Source organism: Colletotrichum spaethianum (assembly GCF_022836535.1).
Source record: "Colletotrichum spaethianum MAFF 239500 DNA, contig41, whole genome shotgun sequence".
NCBI classification, from domain to species: Eukaryota; Fungi; Ascomycota; class Sordariomycetes; order Glomerellales; family Glomerellaceae; genus Colletotrichum; species Colletotrichum spaethianum.
Window position 1 is genome coordinate 102,358 of NW_026054811.1, and position 12,270 is coordinate 114,627.

A 12,270-nucleotide genomic window follows, 5' to 3' on the forward strand; every position below is an offset into this window, starting at 1 on the left:
AGCCTCACCATTTCAATCAATCTTTTCTGGCGCGTCGCACCCGCAGACCCATGCATTGATACCGGAGATCATGACACGTACACATGTTGCGGGTAGTGAAGGGTGTCGAAAGCACAGACAGGTTGAGTGCTGAGTGGAGGAGCCTGGTTGCCCGTGCTGCGGATTCAGTGTTGTCCGCCTTAACACTGAGAAAGATACCGAAACCCGTTGCTTCATCCTTCAGCTCACTATGCGAACCGACACGAACTTGTGTCTCCGGTAACAAGGTAATATCAAGCAAGTAAATCATGAAGTCTTTCTTCAAAGGTATCACCTCCCAGAACAACGACAAGATCAGGATAGTCTGATCCCATGTTTGTTCTCAAGACCATAGGACATACGACTCGCTACGCCACGGGTTGGCATGACTTCTACCTTTGAACGACTAGAGTGAACCTCAGACATGTAAACGAGAACCTCTTTGAGCAGAAGTGATCCTAGACCTGCACTGCGATTGAAGTAATCGGGGAAATGTTCTTGTCATGAGCGGTACTCAATGGCACCAACCAAGTGTCACATTGAATCTTTGGACTGGATGTTCGCAGTGAGCAAAGAATGTACCATTTGCCAGCATTCGAACTTTCTTGCCCCATATTTCTCGGTCTGCGAGGAATGATTCAAATGTTCGCTGTGAATACCCTCGCTACGGGTATCGGCACATAGAAAAGCAACAGCAGGATATGGATCCTTACTCGATTACAGGACGTTGATGGCTCAAAGTCATGCCGCTAGGTTTCACAGCTTGTAGGAATGCTACATAGAAGCACCGGAAGATCCCATTATATAGTTGCCCTGATTCGTCATACATTAAGCGGGTTACGTGTCTTGTCCCCACTGTGATCCTGGAAATAGCATGAACGATGCCACTTCGTAAATTCTAAGTTGCCCCATTCCTATCATTCATCCACCACGATTCAACGAAAAAGATGTATACCTCAGACAAATTGAGCAGCGAAACTGTCTTCAATGCCGTAACGTGCCTTTTCCTTGCCTGCCTCGGACGCGACGGGATGATATTTGTATTGTGTCACATAACTCTTGAGGGTTGTTTTGCCGCAGGACCACCGGTCCAACATGCCCTTCAACCGCAATTACATGTTAAGAAACTCCATGTACGCTAGTCAGACTAGTCATCCAAGCCCCTTGTCCAGCCGATCTCAATGAAAGCTACAGTGGGTGGTAGGTGGGAACTACAAGTGGACGTACAGTTGGAAAATGTGCAAAGGAGCACGCACCAATGGAACTGAAACATTGCGAACTGCTCTCCAACCAAAGAACATGGAACTCTAAACAATGTGGAAAACACCGGGACGCTCGTAGATCGTCTTTAACTGACACCCACTCGTAGTAGATGGACTATCCGCACATACGTTCGAGCCTAATTCCCGTAGGTCAAGTCATAGTTGATGTGACACTAGCAGGATATGTTAGAATTCAATATTAATTACAATCCAAAGTTTGATTCTCGGGTTATTACGAACAACTCGTTGCTGAATCTCTCTGTAAAGGTATTAATACAGAGATTATCAATATGAACCTACCTACCTTTTCGAGGGCTACTGAACTCAGTCAACGAATATTTTTTCACGGCACAATCACAAGGTCTACAAACTTGAAAGCTCTTCGCATCTATCTGCAACACTGTAGGTGCTGTTTCTTTCTCAGCCCATAGGAAATCACTGGTTAACCTGTTCTAGACACCACGCGCCACAAGAAACTCCACGATGAAGGTCTCTTTTATCCTTGCCTTTGTTAGTATGATTGCCGGCATCCATGCTGCATGTGCATATGAAGACGGTTATGGCATTTGCGCTTGCGGATCGACTGGTAAAAGATGCGACGACTGTTCCGAATGCTGATGGATCTCGGCCCTGACTACAAATATCCAGTCGATTCTGCCCGGTTTGACGGAAAATGGGGGAGAAGGAATCAACATGGATATTCCAAATACAGTTCAAAGACTTGGTTATACATTCGTTAAATATTGATCTGATCGCTATTTACAGCTACGTGCTGAAATAGAATTTACTTAGCTATCTGTTTATATTGCAACCTGGGCATACTTACCCACTTGATACGAGTCTTCAGTAGAATCAAATTGAGGTGTTAGTTCAATCTAGTACTCTTTAGTAGAGAGAAGTACAGAATACTGGAAGTTTTATGTCCATCGATTCAGGGCCTTGCTTCGAACAGTAGTTGAAATCGCAGCTGACACCCCAAGCGGAACCAGGGCGCCAGTTCAAGCATCACCAGATGAAATCGAAACGCTTGTTTTTATTATGACATACAGCAAGGTTACCAACCTATTTCCATTATTACTGGCCAATTGATCCCAAAATAATGAGGAGATTCCCGATGGTTTGTTTCCGGAAATTTAGTATCGGGTTCTCATCCCTATATCGCGACATGCCATGTCTTTCCAACAGCGCCAGAATTTCGAACCAACAAAAGCCACCTTGATACTAGCTACCTCTGGAGATTCTGATTGAGATGAGCTTTTTACGTGTTGTTTTACCTAGCCCGCTGGAAGTTATGGTTGTGGATAAATACTGTCGCCTAGCAAAACAGACTCAACTGACTACATACAGTGGTGAATGCTATGATAGCTTAATGCTCTGTACATTTGATCCCAACGGGTCTAGTAACGGTGGAGGGGAACTAGGAAAATGAAAACATAATTAAGTTATTCCATTCGTATCTCGTCTTCAGATTCTTATCATCGTCCATATTTCGCACAGTGTTGCTAAATTTCCAAAAAGCTATCAGAATTCGTGGTGAAAAGCATCGATTGAATCAGAGATGCATGCACTTCAAAATGGTCACCTCTAAGTTTACTGGCTATTACATGGCTTTTCTGTAGGCTCCTAAGGCGATAGGAGTTGGAAATCCCCTGATGCCAACTTCTTACCCCTGAAGAGATCATCAAAAGTTAACCAAACTCCTCGCTCTAATCATAGCCATATGCGGCCCGCGTTCTCTGTACGACTCTTCATTGGGTTTCAGAAACGGAATCGGTAGTCAAATTTTGTGGCAATTCCCCAAGTACTTGCTGGTTGACATCGGAAAGCAATACGGCATGAGCGGAAGTTCGATGAGTTCAATGCCAGGCTAAGTCCAGTCATCAGTTTCAGTCGCTCTCTGTAAACAAGGTCACGGGACGTTCGGTGGTCCTATTATAAGTGGGCCAAAGGCCGGATTGGTGAACTGACTCTAGATCCCAGCTTTGAAAGAAGGTTTATGCTTTCATTTCGTGCGGGGTAAAAGCGTAACAAGGTCCTACTAGACGAGTGCTTTATCAATTTTACTTTCCCATGTACTGCCAACCCTATAGCGTCTCTTTCTTACTAGCTAGTCTGCTAGTAATCTCGGTGTCGCCGATAAGGAGCAAAACACACACTGTGATATGTATGTATATATATACCATACCCATCATCTCATCATCATACAGCTGTACTAGATCTGGGGTTTCGAGATCTATAATCAGCGATGCAACATTAAAGGCACACTGTCATAATGAAGCTTCTCGTTCTTCTTACTCCGCTGCTGTAAGCATAATATTCGAATTTCGTCGGAGTCCCGCAGTACACTGACAATCCAGGCTCTGCATCAAGGAAGTGGTGGCCCACCACCGCTATTGTCTATGTGCTGCAAATGGTCATGGCGAGGACACTGCCACAAGGAGGGTATGCATCCGTTACATAGAAGGGATTTTCAAAAGCTTCGACGGCCAGCCGGCATCTCTGGGTAAGACACTGGATGGCTTAAATCATGATTTGGTAAGTGACCCAACAAAGGTTTCGTCTTCACCTAATCTGCTCACTGGACCGTCAAATTTATTAAGACTTTTAGTGTGTTGGTACTACTGAAGCCGGCTTCAAATGGGAAGACTTCGAAATTCAGTGCAAGGAGGTCGGCAAGGTCGCCAGTTTTAATTGCTGGGGGACGACGATAATTAGGTCCTGGGTATTTTGTCCCGCGAGATTGAATCCCATTAGGCGGGTGCGAGCTATGCTAAGCAGATCATGGATAATCCTGTGAGTGGTTATGTGCGCAAAGTATCTTAAATCACTAAAGTCTGATTCCATCATGTAATATCCGGGACTGCCAACTGACCGCTCCGTGACTACACTCAGTCGATGTACAAGCTTTCCAAACACTGGTTTTGTCCAGTGTTACTCAGAAAAGTCACTAATACACCCAATGATTCACATTTGACGAAACTCGGCTTTATAAAGTTAGAGCCATGATATGGGCGATCTGATGTCTTCTTTGCGGGATGATTTGACGAGGCAGTTGACATCTATATTGCGCCTTGTTTGTTTGCATGTGACAACATCAGATGAACTGCCAACGCTCTCCAATGATTCTGTCGAGTATCCTGGTTCAGCAATATGTTACGAGATAGCAACGTTGCCCTGATTTATCGCAACACAATATGTCTGCAGTTGGATTTTCTGGAGACAAGCTAGCGATCTCTCAAGATGGTTTCCGGTAGACATCAAGAATCAATCAGAAAACTGGTTTTCGCGGCCGTTCCAAGGGAAATGCTCACTCTAGGCCACTTGTTGCCTAGTCGTGTTGGCCTCTCTTGGCTCAAAAACAACTGGTTAGAGTTATGTAAAACCCTGGTGGGGTGAAGTTACGATCTAGTACCGAAAGAAACTTTCGCATATAGTGCACTGGGAGGGACGTGATGAGGCTGTGCCGCCAAAACCTGTCTGGAAAGACTATTGCAACACTGTCACCCACACGAAGGCGCGAATTGCCATCACCGCACGCATTGTTAGGTCAGAAATGTTGGGTAACTTGGGTTTCCCCCGTAGCCACGCAATTGTAGTATCACCGACGGTATTGTAGTCACACAGTGAATGTTGCGTAGGCATCAATTTACGAATGATTGGTAACATGTCTACAGTGCGCCCCGGGACAGCAGCCTCTGCCCTGGTTCTGCGAGCAAGTTAGTTTACATCGTCAACGGCTACCATGGATCTCTACATCGCAATCGAGCACCGCCATCCAGCTATCGGAGATACATCTGTCTCTTTCCTATATAAGAGACCCTGGATTTCCATTTTCTTCCTTTTCTTCTCGTCAATCTAACTGTTTTCACTTCCACCTCACCCTTTTTCCACAAATTCGCCCTATCTTCATCTAGGGCAAAACCTGTCTGTTCAATTCACTTCTTTCTTCAACTTTTTACAATTGCGCGACAACCTCAAAGACCTTATAAAACAAGAAGTCCACCCAGTATCCTTCTACAATTTCTGAACGAGACCCAAAACCGTGCCGAAAGTATCATCACCAGCATCAGCCCCACCGTCACAGCCCTCTAAGACAAGGAAGATGGCTTCTTGTGGCTTGTATTACTCTCCTACCGCCACGGTGCAGCGTGCCCACACGCCCACCATCACAAATGGCTTTAGATTGGTCAATGGCCTTCGAGTTCCGGCCCGTCTCAGGAATCATCGGCAGAGCCAACAGTCTACTGGGCAACCTGGCTTCTTCACCGATGATTCGAAACTCTTCCATTCTCCCACCGTCGAACTCCAGCGCAACACCATCGACAGTAGCTACCGACTTGTGAATGACTACCGCGTTCCCAAACCTATCAGACGTCGCAACACAACGCCTCTTTCTTTCACAGAAGAGATTGCTTTCTTTCATTCGCCCCCTGCCGCCAAGGCTCTCGATGGAGCTTCGATGAATGCCTTGGATAGTCGTATCGACAACCTCGGCGTCCCCGCTTGCCTTGGCGACAATGAGCACCAGTTTACCTATGGTCGCCTCGAATCTTTCAGCTCAGCCATCTCTGAGCCTCAGTTTCGATCTCAGAGCTGGCTCTCTTCCGATCAGCCTATCATCAACTCGCCAACAGCAGCTTTCCCACAAGTTCCCCGGGACAACATCCTCTCCAGAACTCACAATGGCCTTCGTATCCCTCACCCCATCAGCCACAGTAGACGGACCACAAATTCAATCACCCGCCACAACGGTACTGAGAAAAAAGTTCAGGATACTGAATCCTGCGGCATCCTTCAGGAGACCCCCCTCAATATCACGGGCAGAGCTATCAACTACCGTAGACTTCACAGCTACCAGACTGCAAGAGCAGCTCACATCCTCCACACCGACCCAAACAATGTGGAAGAAGATGAGGTAACAGCGGAGGCCAGACAAGCCCAGTTTTGTACCTTGGTCGACATCGCGATTGACCGTCTCCACGATCCCTTCACCAATGAAGACAGACAAGTCCTTCGACAGATTGTTGGCTATCTGGACCAGCGCAGATATGACCTCGTTGCGCGCCGCATTAGTGTTGACTCGAATGCGCCACAGGTCACTGTCCCAGCAACCTGGACAGAGGTGGCAGACCTTGCCTTTGAGGCGATCCGTACGGTTGACTATCCTTACCTCCTTCGCGTCATGCAGGCCATCGACATCCTCTCTTCTGGCATTTGGTATTTCGACTCAGAAGAGACAGAGACAAAGAAGGAGAACATCCCTCTTGGATTCAATTTAATGACGGGGTAGGCTCAAGGGAGAGCAGTTCAGTTCAGAAGAAGTCTTTGCAGCGTGACATACCACAAAGCTGCAGCACTCAATGGCAGATCGGTAACCCAAGGGATACGATTGGGAATACGGTGTGTTCAATGAGGACGAGAGCACGATGCTGTGGTTTGGCGTTTGGCGTTTGGTTGATATTGAGGGTCTGGGAATGGATTCTGGGAAATTGCAGATGATACCCAAAGAAGAAGGTGGTAATGCAGATGTCTTTGGGTAATTCAGCGAACGATTCAAATAGGATCACATAATCTTAATATTGTGACAAGAAAGCTGATCATGATGGTGAAGATGATGAATGTGAACTGAGGTAGCCTGAATGAGTGAAGTTGACCTGTGAAACATTCTGTGGTGCTTCTAGAACGGGAGGAGCGGTTCCTTCGAACGTTTGTTCACTTGAGGTAGGCGCAACGAAAAGTACAGTACTTCTCTTCGTGCAGGGTCTAAGTGTCGGACCCCTGAAGACCCCGCACTAAGCCTATTTAGGCAAGGATCGCATTTCTACCCAAATACGCCGTTGTTGTGATGGAGGAGCTTCGCAACCCCGCCAGTGTCGTTATTCTCCGGCTTCGCCAATTCATCCCAACCTTTTGTCTGCGTAAAGTCGGACATTTTGTGTGGTATCACAGTTCGAAAAGACCTATCCAGCTCTGCTTATTAGAGTCCGACAGTCTGTTTGCCCGGTTCCTCCTAATTGCCTCCTCTCATCTCCGTGTCTAATCTGCCCCGCCTCAAATTCCACTGACCGCCTCCTCCAACAGGCCGCAAACTCGATCGCAAAATGGCGGACAACAAAGTCTACCGCGCCAGCACCACGGCGCCTGTCAACATCGCTGTTGTAAAGTACGATCTCTCAAGAGACTTTACCCTGGAGATTTTGTTGCTGACGACCGCAGGTACTGGGGCAAGCGCGATCCGAAGCTCAACCTCCCCACCAACAGCTCCCTCTCCGTCACCCTCTCCCAGGCCGACCTCCGAACCCTGACGACCGCCTCCTGCTCTGCCTCCTACTCAGCCGGCGACAGCCTCATTCTCAACGGTGAAGCCTCCGATGTCTCGGGTGCTCGTACACAAGCTTGCTTCCGCGAGCTGCGCGCCCGCCGCGCCGCCCTCGAGGAGAAGAACCCTTCTCTGCCGAAGCTCTCTGCGCTGCCTCTGAAGATCGTCACCGAGAACAACTTCCCCACCGCCGCGGGCCTCGCCTCCTCGGCCGCCGGTTTTGCCGCCCTCGTGCGCGCCATCGCCGACCTCTACGAGCTCCCTGACTCGCCGTCCGAGCTCTCCCTTATCGCGAGACAGGGTTCCGGATCGGCGTGCCGTAGCTTGTTCGGCGGATATGTTGCGTGGAGGATGGGCGATAAGGCCGACGGCACGGACTCCAAAGCCGACCTCATCGCCGAGGCGTCGCACTGGCCCAACATGCGCGCTCTGATTCTCGTCGTCAGCGCGGCCAAGAAGGGGGTCTCGTCGACGTCGGGCATGCAGCAGACGGTGGCGACGTCGGGCCTGTTCAAGCAGCGCGTCACCGAGGTGGTGCCTAAGCACATGGCTGAGATGGAGGAGGCCATCGCCAAGCGCGACTTTGAGAAGTTTGCCGAGGTCACGATGAAGGACTCCAACTCGTTCCACTCTTCGTGCTCCGACACGTACCCTCCCATCTTTTACATGAACGACGTTTCCCGTGCCGCCATCCGTGCCGTGGAGCAGATTAACGCCGCCGCTGGCAAGACTGTTGCCGCCTACACGTTCGATGCTGGCCCGAATGCCGTCATCTACTACCTCGAGGAGGACACTGCTACCGTTGTCGGTGCCTTCTCTCCCATCTTGGCTTCTGTAGGCGGCTGGAAAGAGGGCGTCGAGAGTCTCAAGTCTTCTGCCACGCTCGATGAGACTGTAGCCGGCATCCTCAAGAGCGGTGTCAGCCGTGTCATCCAGACCGGCGTTGGCGAGGGCCCGATTAAGTCGGATGTTTACCTTGTTGGAGAGGATGGTCAGACGGTTAAGCGATGAGCAATCTAATGGCACATGGAAGCATATTCGTTATAAGTGAGGGAACTATGATTGGCATTCAATCATCATTGCGCAGATAGAAGCTCCTAATTTAAATCACACAAATCAATATCCTTGCGATTTTGCAAGCCAATCTGTCAATGCCAAGTTCACAATGTTGTCAGTTGAAGTGAGAGTGTGTTCTAGTAAACTTTGGGTACTTTTTGTCCAGCACGGTCAGTCTCTTTTGGAAACATGTTCTGTCAACCCAGATAACATGCCAGACGGGCACCATTGGACATAAATAATGAGGTGGCGAAAGAGTTCCTTTCAAACCAGCCAAAAGGAAAACATCAAGGGTGCAATCCTCCAGAATAGGTACAACAATGAGATCAGTTGCTGACATAGTTTTGTGCTGCATTTCACATTCCGGTGCTGTAGCACTCACTTCCAGTTGCGACCCACTTTTCTGTCTTGACTACCTACCTGTCTCTCACCATCCTGCCACATCTCTGACGTTCTGCCCCATCCTTCCCCAGCATCTGGGGTAAACACCAGGAAACAAGATGGAAAGAACAAAAAAGGAGGACCTTCTCATTGAAGAAAGAGATGGAAGCGGCAGAATCACGCGCCGGTGGCTGCACGATCCCGACTCTCACAAAATCACACTGGTGCACGCTCCTCACCACCACCCTTTTCCTCACATCACCAACACGTCAAATACCGCCGCAGGCATCCTCACCGACATGCGTCAAATCCTCTACGACGCGTTCCTGCCCATTGGTTATCCGGACTCGGTGACTCCGGACTACCTGGGCTATCAGACCTACGACTCTCTTCAGGCGTTCTTTTCTACCATCACCGGCCTCCTCTCCAATCGCGCCATCCTTCAAGGCCTCGGCGTCGGCGACCCGAACTCATCAGCGACTTATGCCCTCCTCCTGACGGTCCTCAAGGACGGCATCTCCCGCGTCGCCACCATCGTCTTCGCCTACCGCTTCGGCCTGGTCATTGAGCCCGAATGTAAGAGATACCGCTTTCTCGCTGATATCTTCAACGATAGCGCCTTCTTCCTCGACCTCTTCAGCCCCTACTTCGACCCTTGGACCAAGGTGGCCGCTCTCGTTCTCGCCGAGGCCCTGCGCGCCATGTGCGGCGTCGCCGCCGGCGCGAGCAAGGCCGCTCTCTCGAAGCACTTTGCCCGCCGCAACAATCTCAGCGAGCTTAACGCGAAGGAGGCATCTCAAGAGACGGCAGTTGGCCTCGTCGGCTTGCTTGTCGGATCTATCGTGGTTCGCTTCGTTGAGGGCAGGGAGGCCGTCTTCGTGCTCATGGTGTTTCTCGTCTTCGTTCACCTCGGCATGAACTATCTCGGTGTCCGCTGCGTCCAGCTCGCCATCCTCAACCAGCAGCGAGCCACCATTCTGTTCCAGCACTACGTGCAGACGAAGCGGGTGCTGACGCCCGCACAGGTCGCTAGTCGCGAGAACATTGTGTTTTGGTCGCCCGTCATCAAAAACCACCGAGGGGAGGTTGTCGCGAAGGTTAGATTCGCCAAGAGCTATGCCGATGCCATGACTGCCGACGCCAAGAGCGCCGGCATCCGTTACCTTACGCTAAAGGGTGAGGACCAGCAAGATACGAAGGGGAAGGCCGCGACGGGCTTCGTGCTCTGCGTCTGTGAGAAAGGTGAGGTTACCACCATCAAGATCCTGCTGCTCGGCAACCAATCGCACAACGAGGCGAACGAGCTCAACACGCTCAAGGCGTGGTACTATGCCACCACCATCGCGCGGGATCGCCAGCTGAGCATGAAGACCGGCACGCGCAAGCTTCTTGGTGTCATCCCCGTGGATGAGATCGAGATTGATGGCGAAGATGAAAAGCTGGATTTCGAGGCACTTCAAGAGGCTGGCTGGGACGTCAAGGAGACCAACTTGGCTGCCTTTGCCCCGCAGATCAGTATGGGATACACGGACAAGAAGGAGCAGTAGGGGGAGGATTCAGAGTTACGCGGGAGGAACACGGCGTTTAGGACGGACAACACTCATGATGTACGATTTGCTGATGATACCAATGGCCCCTCGGAACCCGGGGTTTCACCTTCAATACGAATTTCTGTTGCAACTATCAACGTCTCTCACAAGTGATTGTAGCTCACTTGTTTGTTGAAAAATCGAGGCAAGGGCTAGTAGTCCACCTTTTGTAGCGTTGAGCCGGAGGGAATGACTGGGAAGCTCTTGAACACCAGAATCTACAATGGCCCAAATGCCGACGATGACCGTCACTAGAGAGCATTTTGTGTTTTTTCCTCTGCGTCGAGTGGAGGGAGGAAACCGATATGGTTTAGAAAACGAACGCACGATATCCTTGAATGCCCTATAAAGACCAGCGGGCCACCACGAAACCCGAGAACCGCAACGATAAGAGTGTCTTGAGTCTCGAGCACGTCAGCCTGACTGCACGAAGCGATCAGTCTCAGCAACTTTGCCTTAGTTCCCTGTACAAGACACCGGACTTGGCCGATGCTTCCAACAGCAAGCTGTTTTGCTTCAGTGTTGCTCGACGCCTGTGTCAGAAGCCATGGCTACAATCTTCTGAATGTTCTAGCGAAACTCGGGTCAAACGTGCAGATATCATACGCCTGGAGCTCCCAGTCGTCAACGTGCGGGAACATGGCCCCAGCCAAAGCCCACCCAGAGGAGCTCCATCTCGCGAGGTGGACAATCTGCTGCAACCGCGCGAATCGAGGCAGTTTGCCCTCCGCGCGCTCCCCACAGCCAGAGCGCGCGGTGCCGTTATCGGAGCAGCACCCGCACCGCGTCCCACCGTCCACATTCGTCCTCCCCCCCCCCCGGTTACCCCGTCCAGAACCGGGATCGAATGGTGCTCCTGCCCAGTGGCGAGCAGCGCAAATCGCGCCTCCCGACATCCGGCCCGGTTGCAGGGGATATGGCAACGAGCTCGTTCGTCGCGTCGCAGGCGTCGTAGACAAGGAAGGGATCTGATAACCCGGCAGCGTGTGGAGTGGGGAGAGACTATGTACAGCGGATAAAGTCTACTAGTTGCATCTGGGCAGCAAGTCACATATCAATCTGGAGTCTCCCAGAAAACAAAAACAAAAAAAACCCGGAAAGAAAACCTTTTGTGCGAAAGAACAAACCATGGCACAGTTCGGACCCGAAAAACTTCCCCCGCAAAACCATCACCCATCCCAGGGCAGCTCGAGTCTAGGGGCGGCGGAACAGAAAACGCGCCCGGCGGCTCGCTGCCTTACCCGGTCCGGCAAGCGGCCATGCCTCCAAGCCCAACCGGACAGGACCATCCCACCCGAGGGGGTGCTGCTTGCGCAGGCGCGAGCGCATCTGATGCAATGCAATGCAAGGCCGGACCCAGTCCCCTCGCCCCCGCCGGTGTCGTCCGTGCCGTGGGGGTTGTAGCCAAGGCGTGAAGGCCACTGGCCCCAGCGGTTGACGGCACCTTGTTTGGTCCTTGGGTCACTGTCACTGCTGTGCTGTGATTGTCCTGGACAGCACCGCGGTGCTCCAGAACCGCTCGCATCCTGTGTTCTGTAAGACGCTGGATCGGGTAGGTGCTGGCCGGGGAGGGTAGGATGCACTGCTGCAGAAGAGACGACCGGGGGAGAAGTTCATTGACGAGAACACCCTCTTCGCGGGGCCA

At 50.9% G+C, this 12,270-nt stretch overlaps 3 protein-coding genes across 3 annotated transcripts; all 3 read left to right on the top strand.

Moving 5' to 3' along the window:
- Positions 1-5,382: 5,382 nt before the first annotated feature.
- On the top strand, positions 5,383-6,570 carry ColSpa_10992 (uncharacterized protein; the record flags this gene model as incomplete). The annotated part of the gene is made up of 1 exon (XM_049277204.1): positions 5,383-6,570. One exon carries the CDS (start codon positions 5,383-5,385, stop codon positions 6,568-6,570), a length of 1,188 nt encoding a protein of 395 aa, XP_049133161.1.
- An 811-nt stretch (positions 6,571-7,381) lies between these two features.
- ColSpa_10993 (diphosphomevalonate decarboxylase) lies at positions 7,382-8,610 on the top strand (the record flags this gene model as incomplete). The annotated part of the gene is made up of 2 exons (XM_049277205.1): positions 7,382-7,443; positions 7,497-8,610. 2 exons carry the CDS (start codon positions 7,382-7,384, stop codon positions 8,608-8,610), a joined length of 1,176 nt encoding a protein of 391 aa, XP_049133162.1.
- Positions 8,611-9,155: 545 nt separating this feature from the next.
- ColSpa_10994 (RutC family protein) lies at positions 9,156-10,583 on the top strand (the record flags this gene model as incomplete). Its single annotated transcript, XM_049277206.1, has 1 exon — positions 9,156-10,583. The coding sequence occupies one exon, from the start codon at positions 9,156-9,158 to the stop codon at positions 10,581-10,583; it is 1,428 nt and encodes a 475-aa protein (XP_049133163.1).
- Positions 10,584-12,270: the final 1,687 nt, after the last annotated feature.